At 38.7% G+C, this 23047-nt stretch overlaps 1 protein-coding gene and 1 long non-coding RNA gene across 3 annotated transcripts; both read left to right on the top strand.

Annotated features, from left to right (window-relative positions):
- The first annotated feature begins 343 nt into the window (after window positions 1-343).
- LOC141910097 (glutathione hydrolase 1 proenzyme-like) lies at window positions 344-9165 on the top strand. Its single transcript, XM_074800812.1, has 15 exons — window positions 344-483; window positions 1038-1215; window positions 1676-1784; window positions 2188-2339; window positions 2668-2791; window positions 3282-3349; window positions 3692-3765; window positions 3994-4287; window positions 4796-4926; window positions 5036-5124; window positions 5333-5476; window positions 5605-5725; window positions 6115-6241; window positions 6399-6509; window positions 6809-9165. The coding sequence occupies exons 1-15, from the start codon at window positions 426-428 to the stop codon at window positions 6967-6969; spliced, it is 1941 nt and encodes a 646-aa protein (XP_074656913.1). The 5' UTR covers window positions 344-425; the 3' UTR covers window positions 6970-9165.
- Window positions 9166-10749: 1584 nt separating this feature from the next.
- Window positions 10750-23047, top strand: LOC141910094 (uncharacterized). Of its 2 annotated transcripts, XR_012619830.1 has the most exons (4): window positions 10750-10844; window positions 11728-11993; window positions 15732-15928; window positions 21671-23047. It is a non-coding gene; the product is annotated as an uncharacterized LOC141910094 (long non-coding RNA). The 2 variants fall into 2 exon arrangements; XR_012619829.1 differs by lacking the exon at window positions 11728-11993.

The raw sequence follows: 23047 nt of genomic DNA, 5'->3' as shown, positions 1-23047 counted from the left end.
TTAAAAGATCTATTTATTTGTGTAATCTCGGTGAGGTAGAGGAGATTTCTTTATAGGAATGGAAAGGATATGAATTCTGTTGGTTGTGGTTTATTGAGTATGGGTAGTCAGGGTATGAACTCCTCTTAATAAGGTGCTCAGTTCCTGAAACAGCGATCAAGACCAAAGTAAGGGTTATATTAAGTACTTCATCTTTTGAAATCGGATTGCGGGTTTTGCATTCGTTCAATGTTTTTCGAGAAGTTACGGGTTCGAACCCAGTGATTCGCCGATTGGTATTCCCGATTAATGGGATTCGAACCGAGCGTTGCCAGGATCTGCAGGTTCACGTTGAGCCTTGAGCTGTGACAGATTGACAGTTCGCTGTTAATTGCTTTTTTGCGAGCGCTAAAACCTCGAATATCAGCCGTTTCGACGCCTAGAAAATGGATTTGAAGGAATCTCCGAATGGAATTGCAACAGTAGACGCAACACTAAAATCTAGTAAGAAGATCACTACCGTAAATGGCCACAAAATGCATGGTTTTGGAGTCGGGATTTTTTACATGTAGTCTGTATGATCTACGTTTAGTTGCAATAAAACGCTTCTCGTGACAAAATGAAGCCCATCTATCGTTATATGTTATCGTCAGTTTAATTGATAATATCCCAACATGGTTTAAAGTGAAACTATTATTAATAAGTAGGGGAAAGAAAGAGTGGTGTTTGTAGAAAGTTGGCACAAAAATAAAATTACTTCCTGGAGCTCCACCACTGCGCCTGCAGTCTGTACCGATGTGAATATTCTTCATACCCAGTTTGTAGATTGTTAAAATCATTTGTGTTTAAACAAGAAAGTTACGCAGTATCATCAATTGTCTTCCAAATCAATTTTTTAAGTGAAACATTATAATTGAGCAAAGTAATATTTTCAAGTATTGAATCCAATAGGTATCACCCCAAGAATACTCAATTCACAGCTTTCTGGGGCCATGGTACAGGTGGAATGTCAATTGGTTCTGGTCAGTAATGCTGAGTTTGTTCGTTTTGAATTTTAGATGATAAAGCCGGTTTGATTGGTAATGATTTTCAATCTAACAGCAACGATAGCTTATCAAATGAAGCCTCACCGTTACAAAAAGAACAGGCTCGAAAATCAGCTACGGGACCGGGGGCCAGCAGTGGTTCGACATCCCCCTCCAACGCTGAACAACAAAATGATGAAGAAACTGCCAGGTTACATTAATTAATTCATAATCTTAATTGTAAATCTTTACTTAGATTTTTGGCTGATTCTTTACTCATTTGTGATCATCCACACTTCACATGTGTTCAGTACTTCATCTGAGATATTTTTAAATGAAAATTAACTACAAAAACCAGATATTAGACACTTTTATCAGGACACTTTCAAAATCTGATTGCCCACATTTCACGTGTTCAATATTTTATCTCGGACAATTTTAATTGAATATGAACTAGGCCTACACAAATTAACAGAAGATTGACACTGATTTTGTTGCAAGAAAATTTTTCCAGCAAACTTTCAAAAAGTGAACATCCATTCTTATTATTCTCATTATATAAGTGAATGTCTGTAGGGAATGGGACTGCAAGATGATACCTACATTTGAAAAGCGGTCTGGATTATAATTTTGCAGATTTGAATATTTTTTTGTGTACGTCCTATTTTTAGATGTGTGAAGAAAGGTCAAGGTCTTCGAGTTATAGTGATTTCAGCTTTAGTTTTCTCACTGGGCGTCACGACGGCGCTGATACTGCAGATCTATCTAGGACCTCCTCAGGTGAGTTTAACTCTTATTCAGTATTTGTCTCCATCCGACTCAGGGTAGAATTTGACTAGTCTCAACTTAACCGCAGTAAGAGACAGAGTCTTCTGTATTTACACAAACTCTTAGTCAGTATTTGACTGCAACTCAGGTTAGAATTTTATAAGTCTCAACTCTACTGCAGCAAGATACAGAGTCTACTGTATTTTCCAAACTCTTACTCAATATTTGACAGCAACTCAGGCTAGAATTTTATAAGTCTCAACTATACTGCAGCAAGAGACAGAGTCTACTGTATTTTACAAACTCTTACTCAATATTTGGCGCCAATTCGGGCTAGAATTTTATCAGTTTCAACTTTACTGCAGTAAGAGACTGTGTCTACTGCATTCTAAATTCTGATTATTCTGTTTTTCAGGTGCCCCCGCACGGAGCTGTATCGACCAGCGTGTTGCAATGTTCGAAAACCGGTCGTAATATTTTACAAAAAGGAGGCTCCGCCGTCGATGCTGCCATAGCGGCCATGTTCTGTATCGGAGTGATTAACGCTCACAGTTCAGGAATCGGAGGGTAACTTTCTTCATATCATATTCACGTAATCGGAATTTCTCCAGCAAAACCTCACGATCCACAATTGATTATTTTACTTAGTCTATACTATAGTCTAAACTATAGTGAATGGTAGAATAGCTACTATCACACGTGGAGCGAAGACGATATAATGAAAAACCACTTTTTACGGATTAAAAGTATTCAAAACCGATAATTCATTGAATCAAACTTGATTTAAATGAATCGAGAAATGATTATTTTACTTAAAAACTACAGTCAAACTCACTTTTAGCTTACATTTTATGCGGCATGAATATATCGATCTAAATGAATTCATTCGTTTCAGGGGTCATTTCATGTTGGTTCACGACCACAAAACTGGTGCTACTCGTACGATCGACGCGAGGGAGACGGCTCCATTGAACGTCGACGTTTCGAAATATGTCGCGAATCCTAAACTGGCTGAAAGCGTAAGTTGACCAGTATACCTATAGTGAGAACTCCATCGTTTATACCAGTAGACTTCGGGTCCCTACGACGCCTTTAGAACTCCTTAACGGAAAATGCTTTTACAGGCGCTTGAATCTCCTTTGATTTGGGCAAGATTTTTGAAGCTCCTCCAGTTTTGAGAAATAGGCAATTGGAAATTTTTGTCTAGTCTCTAGATGTAGAGTAGATTACCCCTAAATCGGTACAGTTGGGACCAGGATTTTTTACCCATTTAGTTGGTAACGAAAATAGAAACCAAGGCTTGAAGTGTAAAAGAGATAAAAAAACAAAACCACCGACTGATCTGTAGGGACTCGGAGATCGGATCCCGTTCCATAGTTGCGAGGGATGAACTACAAATAGAATTAGAATTAGTCTATTCTCTAAAGTCTAACTCGGAACTGTGGAAGTGGATCTTACCTCATAACCTCAAGTTTTCATGGGTGTTTGAAGTAATAGTTATTTTTTCAGGGCGGTGGCTCAGTGGCTGTACCGGGTGAATTACGAGGTATGGAAGTGGCTCACAAGAAATATGGCAAGTGAGTAATAATAGAACAACTTGTTATAAATCCACAGTTTGCACCCGACTAAACCTGACTCTCATGATGCTATTGGAATGGTCTCTCCTGGGTCAGATTGGCTTGAAAACTGTGAAATATGGATGCCTGCTTAAAACAATTGCGAAAAAAAATATGAAAAATCATTAAAAGAGCCAGTTTAAAAGTTATGAAAAAATGTGAAAATTTGAGAGTTCATCAATCAGGACCTTGATTCATTTTCAACTGTTGAGGACAAAATTTACCAACTAATGTAGAACATGTTCGCACATCGCATCGACTTATTCTGTGAAAATTGGTTAAATTCTTTTTCTTGTCGAACAGACTAACTTGGAATGAACTAGTTCAACCGTCTATCGAGATCGCGAGGAACGGTTTCACAGTAACGAAAGAAATCGGTGAGTCCTTGCGAAATCTTTAGAAAATCTTTAATCTTTAGAAATATGCTTTATCCAAGAAACGCCTTTTCTTCCGGACCCTTTTCTTGCGGCCGTCCAATGTTCCTAGATCCACCTGCGATGTTGCTTCTACCTCGTTCAAATTTCGGCTGAAAAAAGATTCGAATTCCGCCTCATATCGCCGATAATCATCGCCGCGAAGCATTCATTTTATCGAAAATTTTACAGCCGATTCTCTGGAACGTCACGTGAAATTCAGCGACGTCGCCGCGAACCCGACGCTGGCGAAACATTACATACGCGACAACAATCGTTTCGTACGCGAGGGCGATTTCATCCGACGTGACGACCTGGCCGGTACGTTGTCGATAATCGCGACGGAGGGCGTCGACGCGTTCTACGTCGGCCCGCTAGCCGACGATATCGTCTCGGCCGTCACGAACGATAACGGAGCTATGACCGCCGACGATCTCGTCAAATATAAAGTCGTCGAAAGAGAAGCGATTCAGACTAAATTCCAAGGTGAGTTTTCAGTCGTGGGAAAGATCCTGATCAGCTGGTCCTGATCGTCCTGGTCTCTACTGATTCAGGGATTCTTTTCTGATCCCCTCGAAATGAATCGACTCTGCCTGTCCGGAATAGCGTAATCTGTTTCAAGTAGCCGGTTAAGTTTAGCTGGTTTCGATTGGTCTTCACTGATTCTGGAGTTCTCTTCTGGCACGTTTGTTTCGACCAGAATATGCTTTTTTTGAATAGCGGCCGGTAATAGTTTGTCGGACATGAGACTCTGTCGCAGTACAAATCCCTCCCCTAGGAGACACATCGTCGTTTACAGGAATTTGAACCTGAATACATAGCGAGACTCTGCCAGTCTCCTGCCCCTTACACACTTCTTCCCTGAGCAGTGATTTCAGTCTGATGACATCTGATGTCACAATACAAACCCCTGTCAATAAAGCCTGCCCCTGTAGCTTGGAAGAATTTGTCGATTGTTGGAAATTCATAAACATGTGAAATCTTCATTTTACAGATAAGATAATCTATACCCTACCCCCTCCGAGTAGCGGGGCAGCGATGTTAACTATGTTCAATATCATGGAAGGATTTAACGTAACGCTCTCTGATCTGACCGATCCGCTATACTATCACAGGATGATTGAGGTATTTTCACGCATTATTTTGTTGTGTTTCTAGTCATATAAAGTTTAAAAATGGAAAAATTGTCGGTGATTATCGGTACAGATATTTATTTTCTATTATTCGGTTTCAGTCATTCAAGTTTTCATACGGTCTGCGAACTGAAATCGCGGATCCAGCGTTCAATTCAAATATGAAAAATATAACTGACTACATAATTAGGTTTGTATATAGCGCACCTGGTGAATCCTCTATTGCCGCAGTAGTTGATATCCTACTGCACACTAGTCACTCCTGGTGGATCCTCGCATGCCACAAGTGGAATTATCTATTGTCAAAGTAGTTGATGTCCTACTGGACACTAGCGACACCTGGTGGATCCTCTCGCTAGCCACAATCCCCCATTAGATTTCTTTTTTGATAATTTCAGTAAGAAGACCGCCGACGAGCTCCGTGCAAAAATCAGCGACCAATCTGTGAATAAGGACGTGAAATTTTACGAGACGCCGATTTCCAGGGGAACATCGCAAATATCGGTGATTGATAACGACGAAGTATTCGTGTCCGTCACATCGTAAGTGTTCATTATTCTCTCACTAGAGGGCCTCGGGGTTCGTTCCGAGCGGTATTTTCAAATGATGGTCTCGAATTTCATCGACAAGTTGTTTAAGCGATTGTATTTCGATGTTCGTTATTTTACAGAACTGTAAATTACTGGTTCGGTTCGAAGATCATGACGAAAAGTGGAATCCTGTTGAATAACGAAATGGCAGATTTTTCGATACCTGGACAGAATTCGATGTTTGGAATGCCTCCTGCAAAGGTAATTTATCCATTGTACTAGTCGGATTATGTATTTGTTTCATGAGCTCTTCGACAAGCTAACCACCTGCATGGTTTCACTGAGAATACAACTTACTTCACAATCGTCACAGTAATTGATATCCTACTGCCCACTAGCGACATCTGGTGGATCCTCACTCGCCAAGTCGAATCCTCTATTGCCGCAGTAGTTGATGTCCTACTGCGCACTAGTGACACCTGGTAGAGTCCTTTATCATCACAATAGATGATGTCTTACAACACACTGGCACATCTTGTAGATCCCAACTTGCCACTTGTAGAATCCTTGATTGTCACATTTCAGAATGATTAATTTTTCTCCGGTTTTCAAAAAATGATTATTTTTCGTTTTCTTCAATAAATCCAAAGGCAAATTATATAGAAGGAGGGAAGCGCCCCTTATCAGCGATGACGCCAACGCTCATACATAACGAGAATCATAAATGTGGTTCGAGGCTCGCACTCGGTGGCAGTAACGGTACCAAAATACTAACAGGTAAAAAATTCTAGAATAATTTGTTGTACAAAAGTACCCTAAAATGCCTTATGTGGTTGAAATTGTGAAGTAGCTTTCTAAACTGGACTCTTAAACGGAATTCCACAGCTCAACTACGTATTTAGCTTATTTTGAATGGTGTATTTTCTAACTGCAGGAATATTTGAGGTGGCTATGAACTATATGCTGGGAGGAGAGAGTCTAAAAACAGCCATCGATAAACCCAGAATTCACAATCAATTATACCCAGATATAGTCGAATATGAAGGTAATGTCTCTTTATCTATTTGTTCTAATCCGTCGAGATTTTGTTGAATTGTTAAATGCAGACTCTCAAGAACTTTCTTGAAAAAATCCAGCATTGAATATACAAATATTTATTACACTCCAACTATTTCCATGGTATATGGAGGAAAAAGAGCATTTACAATTATAAATTACAAAAACATAAATAAAAGTATTTTAAAACAGAACAAACGTTATCGATGGGGGTATCCTGGGTGGATCTTCACTTGACTCAATTGCTGCAGTAGCCTCACTATTTTTTCTGGTTTATTAAATTTTCAGATGGAATTCCGGCTAATGTGATCACGTTTCTACAACAAAGAGGCCACAAGTTAGAGAAAGTTACCGAGGGGATAAATATCATAAACGCCGTCTCGAAAAGTAACGAAACGATCGACGCTTACGCCGACGCCAGGAAGGGCGGAAAAGCCGTTAAATATTAGTTTAACTCTCCACACTTCGTTTATCGTTATCATTAGTCAGGTACAAATAAACTCCGCCTGACTGGTTGAACGAGCTGCTCCTCTTCTGATGGTCAGCTCACAACTAAGTTACGGTAGATTTCAGAGTAGTATTGAGTCGGTAATGATATTTGTAGGCCATCTCATGAAGAGATTGCGTTCCAGATTTTTTTCCGGTTTTTGAGAAAAGTAACATTCCAGGGATAGAATGAAAATGAATTGAAATGGCGACCATGATCGGAAGAGTACCTACTAGTCATTCTTGTGATAATTTTGCGGGCCCGGTTCCAAAGTTGTTGGCGAAAAATTAATTCCAAAATTTACGAAGTTCTGCGTTAAATCTAACAACTGTTGAACTGAGTCCGGGAGTCAGTCGTACGGTATACTAAATCTTAACTCGATCAAGCTTTAAATCAACAACTGTGAAATTGGGCCCTGTTGTTAAGTGATATGTTTGTGCATGAAATTCTGTAAATTCTATATGAGTAAATTGTTTTTTGTTGGATCTATGCTGTAACGTTTTTCCGAGGTTTTTGGGGTCTTTTTCGTACGAGTATTAACAACTAGTTTTACATTTAATTTGATATTTAGTAGTTAAACTATGAGGAATTTTGTACTTAATCCTAAACGTCAATTGCTGTTTTTACTAACATAAAACGACGTACGATGGAGAAATAAGGAAACGATAGTTAGAAAATTAAATCGCCATTGTGGATATTCAAGTCGTCATGTAATGGCTTCAATTAGAAAACGAAACATAATATTGAATCATGAATTTCGTAAATAATTCTTATCACAAATGAATCAGTAGATCATAATATCCACGATGAAACAATGAATGGAAAAATTCCACAATTGTTGAAAGACTAAAAAGTTGATTCAAAATATTTGAAATATTTCCGGTGGTTGCTACCACTCTTCTTCAGTTCTGAAAACTAAGAAGGGTGGTAGCCACCAACCAAAATGTTTCTAGTATTTTAAGTAAACTGACTTTTTAGTCTTTCAACAATTGTTGAATTTATTCATACAAAAGGTTTTAACTTGTGAACAAACAAAAAATGGGGATTTTGTGTATTCCGAGCATTTAGTTAGAGACATGCAGCTGATTTCCATAAAATGAACTCCATGTAAATTATAGCCACATTGGTCGTGGCTCCTGATTCTTTTAAGTTATAGATAAAAGGTTCTGTTAGGTATATATATATACATTTACATGATATCGAAGTGTTTTTGTTGTGTCCCGTGTTCGAAGCTAAACTTTGTATGTGCACTGAATTTATCTGAACGATGACGACTATAAAGGTCACACCTCTTGATGCCAGCGTCAGGAAAATTTTGAGAATAAATTCTAACTAATTCGCCCATTGAATGGTAACACTATTTCGTTAGTTCTCGTTCAAAATATGTCGAAACTATCGAATGCAGGTCATCGTTTGTACTATTGGATATTCTTCAAACCCAGTTCGTAGATTTATTTATACAGTACAATGGAACAACGAAATTCAAGGGACCGACAAATATGTTATGTATAACCGATAGTTCGTTACATCAAGTATGAGATTATTGAAATCATCCTATTAGGGACGAATTTCTAGGTTTGCGATGTATACATTTATCGTTATATCCGAGGTAGTTTTGACCAGGTTCCACTGTATTAATGTTAATGTATCTTCTGGATAGCGTGAAGCTGTGTTTTGGTTTTTGCTCATGTATCGCAATGTGAATACCTGGACTGTTTGTCTAATTTTGTTTGATCTGTAAGGTGTTTGTAACCTTCCTATTCAATTGATAATCTCAATGTTCGCGATTTTCATTTCGAAATCGATGTAGAGGCAGAATTCGTAGAAAACCACATTCCACATGTCGAAGGGCTGCATTTATTCCTCGTATGATTAATAGAACTTGCGTTTGAATACAGTAGAATCCGCTTAATTCGGATCGTTTGGGACCAACAAAATTCATCCGGTTTACGGGAAATTCGGATTAACGGTAATTTTCTTGTATATTAATGAAAATCCGGAATAAGCCGATCCGGATTAAGCGGGTTCGACTGTATTCATTTAGAAAATATACGTACGTACCATAATCTTAATGTCGTGTGTTATAGATGTAAATAACAGATGGAAATATCTTGATGAATAAAAGTATTTATTTTGACGTCAGAATTCGGAGTAATGGTTTATAAGTCCTTAGCTTTTCGAAGACGCGTCTCTCGGGCACTGACTACATTGTATGTATGGTACTGCTCGGGAGAAAAATGCTTATTTTATCTAAATCATTTGGTGGATCGTCGACAAGGGATATAGCCGAAGTATTCTTCAAACCGAGTTAGTAGATGGTTTAAGATCAGTTGTGTTCAAACATGGATTATAAAACGTTTTGCTTCAAATCCCAGGTCGTTATTTATACACTCATGTATCATTTGAAAGGTAAATCTCTAGTAGGAATTAGAGGACACTTGACCTTTAAGGCAGTATCATCGGTTCAATTATCTTTACAATCGATCCTAACTTGGATTGCAATGTTTTAAGTAAAACTATTAGAGTGAAAGTCGTCAGTTGGTCACAGTTTCGAAGTGAATATTTTTCACACATAGTCGATGATTAGAATCATTCGTGTTTTAATCAGGAAGTTGCGCATAGTTTCATCGCGAACTATGAGTGTTTGGGAAGTCGTCACTCGGTCACAGTTTGCATGGATGTATATTCTTCAGACCGAGTTCATCACAGATGATCAAAATCAATACATCTATTTTGTTTTCGGTACATCTACAATTGTTTTCGAATTTATTTCTTTATTTTGACTTGACTCACTCACGCGAATCATCCTTTTTGGAAAATTCAGATCGAATGATTTATTAATTCAATTTTTTCGATGCTACATAGTTTCGTTCCCCAAATAAAAAATACCGAGTATTTTTTTCGAACAAAACAATTCTTTTCTCGGAAGAATTTAGGATGTGACCGACTCGGCGGAAAATACAAAACTCGACATGGTACGACGGAAAAAAACTGAAAATTCGGACACAAATTTCGATTATCTGGATCAGTTGGTAAAAGATTCGTCCGATTTATAAGACTTAATCTTGATTAGAATCATAATCTCTTGTAAATTCAGATGAGATAAAAAATGCGGATTCAACTGATCCCGAGTTTTCTGCACACGAAAGACAGATAATCGGACAGGGAATTCTTCGTTCGTTCGAGTTCGAGATTCCAGACACATTTTTTTCCGAAGACGAGAGAAAATTATCATTAATTTCTGTCATCGCGAGGCCCAGGATTCAAATCATCGCAAACCACCAGACGATATCCCCTCCGCTGGCTACGCCCCCTCATTTGCATATCGACGTAATTCGTCCGATTGCGTCACGTGACGGCGGGATGCTTTTTTTTAAATCCGCGCACGTTTTTTTCGAATCTTCTGACGCACTTTCCTACGGAATTATTAATCAGGTCTTTATAATGTCGTGAACCTCAGTTGTAAGCGTCGTAACCTAATTCTTTTTTTGAATACACAAAACCAACACAAAATACGCGTGCTCCATGCATTACTGCTGTAGACAAATATGCAACCTTCACGCCGCATTCCGCACTGAAAAATCAAACCCGGCTTTTTGTATCCGTAGGCGCCGCCATTTTGTCGGCCTTGACCCGATTTCGCAGGGAATTCCTGGAAAACTTGTGTCATAAAATTGAGAGTTGCGTTTAAATCGATGCATTCGGTCCGATTTTTACGGAGTTATCCTTTATTCCGGAGCCGGTTGGATGTAGAAGATCGCGTGGAAAGTATGTCCGATATCGTTGTTGGCGATGTGGAAATGTCCCGCGCAAAATCCGCTGTTAGATTATTCCCAGGTAAGTCGTTAAAGTTCACCTCTCCCCGATCAGCTGTTTCTCTCTGCACCGGAGCGGGCTGCAGCAGTGGTTTGCACGGGATGCTGCAAGCATCCCGGCGTATCACTTTAACCCTGGAAGTCATTTTTCGTCACGATGCGCTCGCTCATATTACGATTGCGGTCTTTTATGTCTGTGCAATTTTTATCGGGGTCACTTCAATCTAAAAGCCTCCAAAGGTCTGAAGCCGGAGGAGACGGCCAGACCGGAGTTTCAACTCTGCGGTTTTTTCGGGTTAGTTTACGTCTGATGAACCCTAAAGAATCGGATCAATCTTTGCTTTATTTTATTTCATGGTTCCGACATCAATTTGTTGAGATCGTTATTTCCGCCGCAAATCGTGAAAATGACTGTGTATTGTCAGCCTCAAATTTTAAAAATGGACCGTTTTGGAAAAACCTCAAACGGCTGGTCATTGATTCGGTGTAACATTAAAAAGTAATGATTTTTCTCAAATCGATTTACTTCAGGGAATTTCAAAACAGATCCTTAACGATTGTGTACATGTCAGTTTTAATTCAAGGGGCTGAGTTTTTGGTTTTTATCCAAGAAAGATTAGCTACAATGCACGAACGTTATCATCACCATTGATTTCGAATACAGGACCCAGAACTTTCAAGACCTATATAGTTGTAAATACATTAGGACCGTTGCATCGATAGCGACCGCCTTTTAGATAGTTTTGGGAGCCGAACCCTCCCTGAGTCAATTTGAAAAATCTATTTGAGTGATTCTAAGACATTATCACCATGCTATCTTGACCAAAAATAGGTTGCCCATGCGGCTCCCTAAATCCGCCCTGACCCCCGGTCTTATGTAAAAGTATTTTGATTAATTCTTTTAGCTAAAATCGGAGTCTGCACGGAAGTTACTCGATCGTGATGGGGTTCCGTTTGCTCTCTACGCAAGTCCCCGGATTCTGTTATCGCATCAAAAAATCCATTTTGTCTACTGCTAGAACAGCACTCCGCGAAAAAAAATGCAGCTCCGAAAATGATTTCGAAAAAAAATAGATGAAGAATAAAAGTACAGCCATTAGCGACAAACTAATTACATGTAGCAGACTTCGCTTAACTGTGACCTTCACACGCCCGGCTTACGTCATTAACAGTAAGACCATCGTTCAGTACTTTTACTCATTTTATTAGAAAAATGTACACAATAAAAAGATGCAATGTTCAATATATATATATATATATATATTTATATATGTTTAAATAGCTTCATATAGTCAAATTTTTTGGTCCTAACCGCTTACATGCGAATTACCAATTGTCACCTTGCAGTATTACTCCAAGCTTACACGAATATGAGAATGGTGACTTGAAAAGCACATCACATGTATCAATACATTGGTGCCTTATAAAATTGCTTTGGATCTGACAAAAGATGACCTCGTATTTCATCTGACACCGCCCCGCGCGTTGTGGAAAAAAATCCACGCTAAAAAATACACTACGTACGTGACCCAGTTTAAATTACTGGGTCAAATCTTATTCCCCGGTGGTCCTATATTCATATTCAATTATATCATTGAGGCCGCCCTGTGCCGTAAACACCTCCATCCTCGATAGTGGTTACATTTCAAATATTGTCCGAACATGGTATACGAGATCGCCAACTCCTATCTTAGACCGATCCCTCTCTGGTTTTTGAACCTGCAATCTACTATACGATATTAGACTGAAAAAATATAGCTTGTTTCTTTTTCTCTGAAAATTCGCTTTCGTAAAATGATTTTATGTTTGATTTTATTTGCTGCTATTCATTTACTATGTGTTATTGCTAACGTCTCACAGAAAATCATTCGAGGGGTGACATTTCACAGCTCACCGACCGGCTATGTTACACCCAGTTCAAAATCGACATTCCAACTCGTTGTACTACTATGGTATAGCATATTTTGAAAACTATCGGTCACCAGGCACCTTCAGCCTATACGCCGATCAGGGGCGCATCCGTGGGGATTTCAGGGTCCCCTGGATGAAAATTTATTTTCCTAAATAACACTGCTATTCCAAATGATTCTGAAAAAATTAGTAGTAACTCCTACGTCACTAAAGAATGTTCAATTTCACTGGTTAGATAGAGGAAAATGCATTTGGAGGTTTATTTTAGAAAAGGAATGTGGTGCTTTGCATTCACTAAACTGCTGATTAATCTTAACCTTGGAATCCCCCGCCCATTGTCTTATCCTGGATCTGCCCTTGTTGTTGCATTGGATTTAAGATTCTAGGGGAAATGTTGTAAGAGGAAACAATGAAGTGAGTAAACTTAATTTTTAGATCATAAGTTGTTCCAATTTTCCAAAATCAAAGACAAATTTTATTATTAGAATTACTCGATAACTTCGATAAGCTAATGATTATATATATCTCATCACGATTGATTAAACACTATAATCCGTGCGTTGAAGCGATGTAGAGAGAATCCGACAATAGTAAGTTAAAAATGTTACTTTGAGCTAGCTAGTGTAGTTTATTCAACGTTTCGACTATCATAGTCATCTTCGACTATCATAGTCATCTTCTATTCCTGAAGATGACTATTAGGATATAGTCGAAACGTTGAATAAACTAAACGAGTTCAAAGTTACATTTTCGGACTGTTTTTTCGTTATTATTGTGGGATTCTCTCTACATATATATCTCAATCTCGATGAACCTTCAGCAAAATATTGAGTAGTTACTAATGACGACCTTTTCATCGTCCAATTTCATGATGCGATGCAAATTATGATTAGATACGACCTCGTTAACAATGACGATTCAGCAAAATTGTAATGATAAGTTACTAACGACGACTCTCTCGATTTCAATGGCGCCGATGATTCATCAAAATTCTGATCCAGTTACTCAAAACGAACTGCTTAATCTCATTCCGAACGACTTTCAGAAAGAGTGCAATAATGATTTAGCAAAATGAATGATAAGTCACGTTGCGTGACGATCTTATTCTCGACGCGGCGACGGAAAATTCAGCAAAACGATGTTTATTGATTTATGAATCTGGGTCGCGGTTTTATACGTTTTAGACCTTTAGTAGTCGATATATGACTAATTATCAAGGACTTAACGACCTCGTGTGAGCACCTATAACAAAGCGATCGCGAGGGCCGCAGTTCTTTGTAAAACGCGGCCGTTTGCACTGCTATTCCAGTTTATCAACGCATAACTGTAAATCTTTTTGATTTATCTGAGTCGCTACCGAGTGCTTTCCACGAAACTAAAATACATTGTTGCCTCCAATGGGACAATTAATTATTTCGTTCTCGTGTACTGCGCAGTACCGGTGCGTCGAAGTCTTTTATGCCTCTCCGAGCAAACCGTGGGTCTTTCCGCGAAGGAAATAACGGCGTCGATTATTGCGTCGTTTCTACGTGTCGGAAATTTTCGAGGAAAAACGGAAATAAACGATCTTAACGAACGGCGAAATATCCGGAAACTAGTTCCATAAACGCGGATTTTAATCTGAGGGTTAGATGTTTGAAAACGTGATAATTTTAGCCAAAGTTCAATCTATCCTGACCCAATTTCTGCAGAACTGGGTTACGATTTGTATTCGAGTTGAGATATTCTAAAATGAACAGATTCTAAACGTAGAGGTAAATTTGACTAGGGATCATACGCTGACTCACAACCCTGGACGTAGTTCCGGTGTTTGGACTCTCTGTTGACCCGATTCCACGATGCGGGTTTAATTTTGGTCTACGTTCGAAGTATTTGGAAATTAATGGTTCTAGTAATGTAGAATTAAATCTGACTAACGATAGGCCACTTTCACTCAAAGCCCTGGACGCTAGTTCCGAGTTGAGCCAATTCACTTTGCCAAATTCATCAAAATTCATAGTAAAACGTGCCGTTAAAGCTTTTACGCAAAGTTGAATATCTGGAAAAAAATCTTTCTAAGCTTACGTGTGCCATAACATGTATTACTAACTCAAGATTCCAAATCTCATCGCAGTCATGCTGTGGAATTTACATTGGTGTGAAGGTGCAGATGTTGAATTTATTTCTGATCTGGAAAAATTGGATTTGAAAATAAATAGATATTTCATCGGTTATTTTCCATTATGCCTATTTATTTTCAAATCCAATTTTTCCAGATCAGAAATAAATTCAACATCTGCACCTTCACAGTACACGATTGCATTTTCTCTTCAATTCATCGAGAATTTAACTTAGATATTTCATCGGTTATTTTCCATTATGCCTTTTAAAAGTTAAATTTTCGATGAATTGAAGAGAAAATGCAATCGTGCGCTGTACGTATATTTGTGATTTCACCAAAGTATTCGTGATTTTTAAATATATGCAATATCAATATTCGATGCAGAATAAAGTGGCGAAAAAGTATCAGATTCTTAATCTCGCCCGATTTTGCCGCGATTTTAGCATCGAGGGCACCAGCTCAAAAGTTGGTTAAAGATAACCAGCAGATAAATACCATAGTAACAATGAACTTTTAATTGTCACTATGTCAACTATCCACTGGTTAACTCTAACCAACTTTTGAGCAACTGGCCCCCGGACATCCGGATATTTGAACTAACCATTCCTTAAGTTTTCCACATCAAAATAGATATCTATTTTTTTCATATTCTCCACAATCGCGCAGAGATTCTACTTCGAATTTCTATACGGTGAAATATTATTTACGTTCTCCAACGCTACTGTTGTTTTCTCCAAATTCTCAACTCTGTTTCGGCAACTCATTGGAATATGTGTGGTGGAAACGATGCCGACTATAAAGTTGTAGAATACCTCAAACATTTTCTGGCTCGACCTTTGCTTTTCGCCTTCAACAGTGAGTTATTCTAATTCACCCCTTTTATGTTGTTGATTCCAGGTTTTAACAGAAGCCCTATACTTGTAGATCAGCGAAGCCCCTTGAAGATAAGTTGCTTAATTTTTGAAGTGTTTATGTTCGAAGTGCAAGTGACGTTGGCGTATGCAAAACCTCAACTCTTGAGATGTATTTATGGTCCCAGCGCTCTACCGAATTCCCTGATTCTCAACTTTGTGAAATTTATGGCCTCGGCACTGGTAAGGCAAAGTTTTTTTATATGTATATATGTAAAACATGCATGTTATAAAATACTAGAGAAATTAAGACTGATCCCTCGAGCAGTTATCACGTTCACAATCTGGTGGTATTTCATTTATTTCCGAAACCAGCCCGCGGCAAGTAATATACCTACCAATAATTTTCATTCACGGAGGAAAAGTAAATCAATTTTTCGAGCTCGTGAATGAACCAGAAATATCTACGTACAAAACCTGATACGTGCGTACGCGCACAATATATTCACATAAAACACATCTCTGTGAGTATTTCTAGAAATAGAAAATACAGATTCTACATAATGTAAGCCAACTGTTTGACCGTGCGGTGAACCCCTGGCCTAAAAACATATCCCAATGATAGTAACAAAAGTAACGCGCAAAAACCTTGTCAGAAATGTAGGGTAGTTTTGATTCTTTGCAATATTGGGTCAAATGCTTCTTATCCAGGTTAGAATAATTACAAGAACGATGAAATATTCACCATATTTTCGTGTTTGTGTATATAATATGTGCATACCTTGTTCAGGTATGCGGCAGAAACCTCTGATTTTTCAGAAGGGAATAAACAGTAAGAAAAATTTATGTTCTACGAATAGTTGTGGGTTTGATCAAGGACTGATTCCATGATTTCACTTGATTCTGGACCCTGTGCCATACTTGTATGGGCTTTATTTCACTCGGGGCTCAGTTCCACAGTTGACTGGATTTTATTTGACTCAGTACCCAGTTCCACAGTTGAGTGGGTATGATTTAGCTCTAGATGTGTGGGGTTTATTCGACTCAAGACCCAGTTCCACAGTTGTGGGTTAATTTGACTATAAGGGCGGCAGTTCCACAGTTTGATTAGAAACTTAGAATTCCGAACTAGGAAAAATTTATCGACAAGTTGATAGAGCAGATATTTGATAAAAGCTATGTACATCAAACAAATCATTAATCAGTCGGGCAGACTGAATTATCACAATATTGTCGCGTATGCAAAATTTATCATCGATATATAAATTCAACTCTTCTGAACCAAATTCCAACCGAAACATTTTCACATCAATTCAATGTCCTAATTCGGTGTTATTTGTATCCGAAGTTTAGCAACAAATCAGAACTCGAACGACACCCCCGAATTACATTTTCTTCCCTTTCAAATAACTTTCGTTGTTGATCGCGAATTTGCCCTACATCTGCGAACTTTTAACTTACTTTCCATATAGTCGAGGCTCATTTGCATAATATATCTAAACGGCAAACTGCAAGGGGATTATGAAAGCGCGTATTTTAGGGAGGACGTAGCATAAATTTTAATAGTTTTAGCATAAATTAAGCAGAACTTTTACTAGAGCAGTGGGGTATTGATCGTTTGCCATGACCCGCGCGTTCACTAACGCACAAAAGACTATGGCCTATTTTTACGCATTCAGAATGTTCCGCTGTTCAAATGTTCAGAATGTTCACTTAACCGTTTGTCCGACAAACAGTTTACGAGATATCGATGTTATTCGATATGTTACGTAGTTGTTTGCTATGTTTTCCGCTACACAAAGGAATCTCGGATAGGAGCTTTTTGAAATTTCCATGATTACTTTAAAACTATCAAGTATATGTAAGATGAACGATGAACTTCAGCGGTTAAAAAAAGTTATGCTCGAAAAAAGTAGCAGGCCCTGCTGGTCAGGAAAAGTCAATTGAATCTGATTACCACGAAAATCCCAGGAACAAAATCTTTTCCATCAAAAGTATGGTTTCTTCTATCAAACTTTTTTGTATGGATTTGAAATGGGGAACGTAAGTTCACCTGATCCTTTGACGAAGAAAGAACATTTGTAGTTTCGTTAGATTCAAAGAAAATATAATCAAAATGTAGGCAGTTGCACTTTGAGTTTTGAATTTTTTTATATAGAAGAGGTGGGACTAAAACCTTGGCATTTTTCAGACAGAATCCATTTTCATAATTCTCGTAAACTGAAAAAATTTAAACTCTGTATTCAAATCAATTTAACCCAAGAACCTCGAGTAAAAGTTCTGTGGTTCAGAAAGTTGATTTCGTAAAAACGGGTCGAAAGGTTAATCAAAATTGATCTTTAAAAAGGGCCTCTGGTCGCTATGAAATACGGAATATATATTTTCAAAAATATAAGCATTCAATTACTTCAAATCGCAAAGTTATTTTCATAGCTAGAAATATGTTTTGTTTTTGGCCTCGAAAAATATTTTCTCAACGCAATATTACGTAGTTCAGTGGAACTTCGTTACAACGAAATATGTGCAAAAATATAAGCATTCCATATTAAAGATCACAAACATTTTCATATTTCTAGAAAAACGTGTTTTCTTGACCCCGAAAATATTTCAGTTCATAAATTCTCCAAGGTTTGTACTTAAGGAATCAGCTCCCAAAAAAGTCATCGCAACACATTACAGTGGAACCTTACTACTACATGTATAACGATTTACAAGTTATTAACAAACCTAGAATTTCGGTCCCAAATATGAAAATACTATAAAAATTACACACTGGATATAACAAAATATCGGTTATGGCGAACATATTTCTTGGTCCCTGAAGTTCGTTGTGACGAGGTTACCATGTACTAAGATCCAGTCCCACGGTGTAGAGGCCTCGCGGAAGGAAGGGGGCGCTGGATTATTGTATGTGGGTATGTGCCTTGAACGGCAGAAAAAGTCATACCCGGAAATAGAAAAATAGTTCTGAACTACAATGCGATCTTTTACATCTATATGAATTGGACCAAAAATTCATAAAATCTAGTCTGTATGAATTTTTGGTTTGTGTCGTCTAAATCAGTTCTTTTCCGACTGGTAAAACTCTACCGGGTTATAGATTTACCTGCGTCGAGGTAGGGTAATTTTTGAAAAATCTATACACTATAAATCACCAGGACGTATCAGCTATACTAAACTGCTAACCGAAAATAGAACAACCATACATTCTAAGCATGAATGATTCCGTTGGATAAATCCGTTATTGAATAAATACCAACTATACTTTCCATTCAATGTAACGTTTCATCCGTGTGGTTCAGGTAACATCGAGGTGTTTCAACATATCTCATCCATTAGAATCCATTATATATACGTAAAAACAGCACAAAATTATCCTTAAAAAGCTTCGCCCCTTTTTAAACTATATACAGTCGCGTTGATATTCTATTTACGGAGTTGGTTGATTTATCAAACGTCCTGAAATTTGAATCCATTTCGTTCATTATTTATCAATTAGAAACGCATAATCCACATCTTTACGACATTGAAATAGACGAACTAAATCCTTGAATTTATTTCGCTATATGCCTCAAAAACGTGAGGCGACGCATTTGCCTTGTCTTAGAAAAAGGATGATTGTCCGTAACTTGACGCCTGTCCATTGGCCTGACAAAATGGAAACTAAAAACCAAGCGAAACAAAGACTTTAAATTTCTAGGCCACTGTGTCTAAATTTGGCTGCAGTAGACGCCAACGCCACCAACACCAGAAACCGTGAATGTTTTGATGACAAACTTCACGTCGTGACCTTGAAACGGATTTCATCTTGAAGACTGTGCAGCAGGCGGCGAAATCGGGGTCGTGTCCTGGTCATCATATACAGAGCTTATGCAAAACAGTCATTGTGATTTGAAAATCAGTTCGCCGCTTGCATGGTGTAACGTCCAATATGACGCGTTGTGACCGTGCATAACCTCTATATTTGCCAACAACTGGTCATTGGGTGTCAAGGCTGACTGATGATACAGAAAGTGTTGAGAAAGAGGGGAAGGGAGATAGAAAGTGGAGAGACTGGGGATAGTCTATAAGAAGACGAGGTATAGAGAAAGAGGAAAGGAAGAGGAAAAGTGATGTAGATGAGATACAGGAAACCGAGAGAGAAAATGAGGCTGCGACGAGAGGGAAAGCAGAGATGAAACAATAGAAAATGAGAAGGAACGACTGGTAGACGACTGGAGAGCGAGCGATGTTTGAAAACAAAGGAAATAAAAAGATTCTGTTTCGACCGATCCGTGAACTCGCCATTTTTATACGTAAAAAACCGTGTCGCCGCCTCCTCCAGATTTTGACCGAGTTTCCGGCGGCAAAGTTCACGTCAGTATCGTTTTCCGAGCGGAGTATAGTGTAGACCAGTCCGGGTCACGTGACCTTAACAAAGCGGCAGACGAACGTCCGCGATGACCGCTCGGTGAACTGCGTAACCGTTCGTTAAAAAAACGAATCATCGGAAACCTTTTAGAGAAAAAGCAGCCGTGAGCCATCGGTGGACTACATAATATTCACCTCGTTTTTCGATCGTTGAACTTTGAAGTTATGCCGTCATAAAGCGACCGCCATGATGACCGCGGTACTTTAAGATGTCGCATATACCTTAAAAGTGCCACACGACACCGGTGTGACCGGCTCTTGTAAATAACGAGTGCGAGAAAGTGCAGCCCGGTCACTGAAAAGTTCTGATCGGTCATTCTAGAGTTCGGAAAGACTAGTGTTGACGAAAACTTGACACAAATCTGTTGGATTTTTATTGAGGGCGCAAGTACCAAAACACCGTTTCACCTCAGCACTTGGTATTTATGGCAAACAGAATGACAACAACATTGTCAAGAATCTTTGAACGAACGTATTGAAATATATTCCCAGTTCAAAAATGATTCTTTGATTTGCTTTTTCAAATGTATAGTGATACCTTCTTATGACATTTTGAAAATATTTGAAGCTGATATCTTATTGTTTTCGATGACCATTGGAGTCAGAAATGATTATTGTAGATTCCATGCATGAGTCATTTTTGGCCCGACTTCGTAAAAGGTTTAACTAAACTCTAACTCGATTCAAGACTAAAAAAAACTAAATCGATATAGGAATCAACCTCTTTATGAAACTGATTCCTGGTTCCGATATCTACAGACTGATTTCACAGTAAATTCCACAGTAAAATTGGTCAATATTTCAATGTTATTCCTTTGATTATAGGGTGGTATAGGTATCGTTATATTTTGCAGTGTGAAAATACTAAATCTGATCATAAAAATAATAGTTCAACCCAGCAAGCGGTTGTTGCCTCAAAGGCATGTTCACTGCGGGAGTACCTTGTCTCTACTGACCGCCGCCTGACATCAACCGACACGGCTCTAAAACGCAAGTTCGTCTGCCCGATCGGTCAGTTCTCGGCGTCAAAGGTCACGTCTAAACGGCCAGGCCATTATCCGCGCGAAGTAAAATAAAAAAACTCATTAACTGTCACGCGCTGGGTATATCGAACTTTATACCTTTCTGCAAGGGTTCAATTGTAGGTAAAACGTATATAAATCGGGATTAATCAGTTTAGTAAAACCAGCACAGCCACCTTTTGCCCTTGAAACACGCGTAATATTCCGATCTCTTGAGTTGACGTGAAGTGTTATTATAGAAGCGTTGACCTATTGTGACAAGAATTTGTCCGCATTATTTTCCAATAACCAAAAAATAATCCGAAAGATGAAAAAATCATTTTAATAGAAGATTATGAAAAAAATACTTAGAAATATTTGTGAATCCCAATAATTGATACTGCGGAAATTAATTTTCCTTAACCTGCGGTAGAAAATACTCGTTTCATAGGATGGCCGCTCAACTGAAACATTGGAAAAATTTTCTGTAACCCTCCAACTCAGATATCCACTCAGAGTCTCGCTCAGGTTGAGCTCACATCTCCAACTCAGATATTACTTTCTCTCTTTTTAGTCCATTAATATCTAACTCGAGCTGGGTCAACACTGTACCATCCAACTCGGACACACCTGATTTGAGAGGAGTCTATGATACCGTTCCAAAATTGATCTGAATCGGGGTGAAATCTTGACCTTCATTCATCGTCGTCTGCCCTAGATCTGAACCGCGGAGGACCCGCCGATACCCCAATACGCATGCGTGATGTACGAACGCGCGCGCGCTGACAAAAAATCAAAGATTCGGAAACTCTGGGCGACCTTTCAGCGAGCTGCGGCTGACTTCACTGAACTCGCCGTGAGCTCATTCCGATTGATGTGACCTATAATATCGGTGAACTGAACCCGCAGTGCCCTGCTTAACGACCCCTGCCCTCTCGGTGGCATTTTCAAACTTTAGTAGCAACTGTAGTATCCTTGTACCATATCTATGACCTTAGGTACAGTTTATTTTTAATAGACACCTGATTGCGTCGATTGAGTCTAACTTCTCACGTCAGAGCATTCAACAGTAGTTTTACTCCGCCTCATTCGGTAGCGTTCGCGCTGTAAGTTCACCGAGTTGACTAGATGCCGTGTCGGGAAAGGCTTTCCGAATAGATTTTTATAAAGATTCCCATTATAGAATTGATATAACCGAATTGACCGGTATATAGGCATACAGAATGTCCGGAGTATACTGGTAAGCTGAAACGCTGTGGTGTCAGACAGAAATTTCTTCATGTCTCATGCCATTTCTGCTTTAAAACTACTTTCGCAACAGCGATGTAAGCCGAGACATGGCCTGTACACCTTCCTTACTCATAGATATGCCGTGTCGTCCCAATTTATAAAAATAGTTTCTTTTACTCTTGTCTTTGATTTTTCCGTAAAATAAGAGATTGTCAGTAGAGTCTTGTTAATTTGTGTGATTAATCTCTTTGAAATCGTATATGGGGGTTTTGCATTTCACTTCTTTATTTGGAACGTTATTTCTTATTTCCCTTCAATGGGGCTCGCTGAGCGTTGTAAATGTTCTAGAATAAATCGAACAATTATTTTGCCAGGATAATAATAAGTCATCCAGCGATCGAAGGCGTTCTGGCCATATTAGTAAGAGAAAAGACTTCGTATAGATGGCGTACTCGTCGTTCTCGCCACAGTATGACCGAATCGCCCGAAAATCGGTGTCAAACAAATCTGTAGTTGAACTGTTGTCCGCCGGCGGCGCTAGTAGTAATGGATTTGTAATCATGCGCAATGGTTTGCCACACCCTTCCCAATTGTGGACAATAGACTTAGTAAACCGGTTTTTTGCGCTGACGATATACGAAGAGAAAGGCGTGTATATAGTAGGACTCGATCGCCAGCTCTTAGATTGAAACAGAAAAGGGAAATAAAATATACGTTCGAA

Source organism: Tubulanus polymorphus, chromosome 8 (genome assembly GCF_964204645.1).
Source record: "Tubulanus polymorphus chromosome 8, tnTubPoly1.2, whole genome shotgun sequence".
NCBI lineage: Eukaryota > Metazoa > Nemertea > Palaeonemertea > Tubulaniformes > Tubulanidae > Tubulanus > Tubulanus polymorphus.
This window is presented reverse-complemented; position numbering and strand designations above follow the sequence as displayed.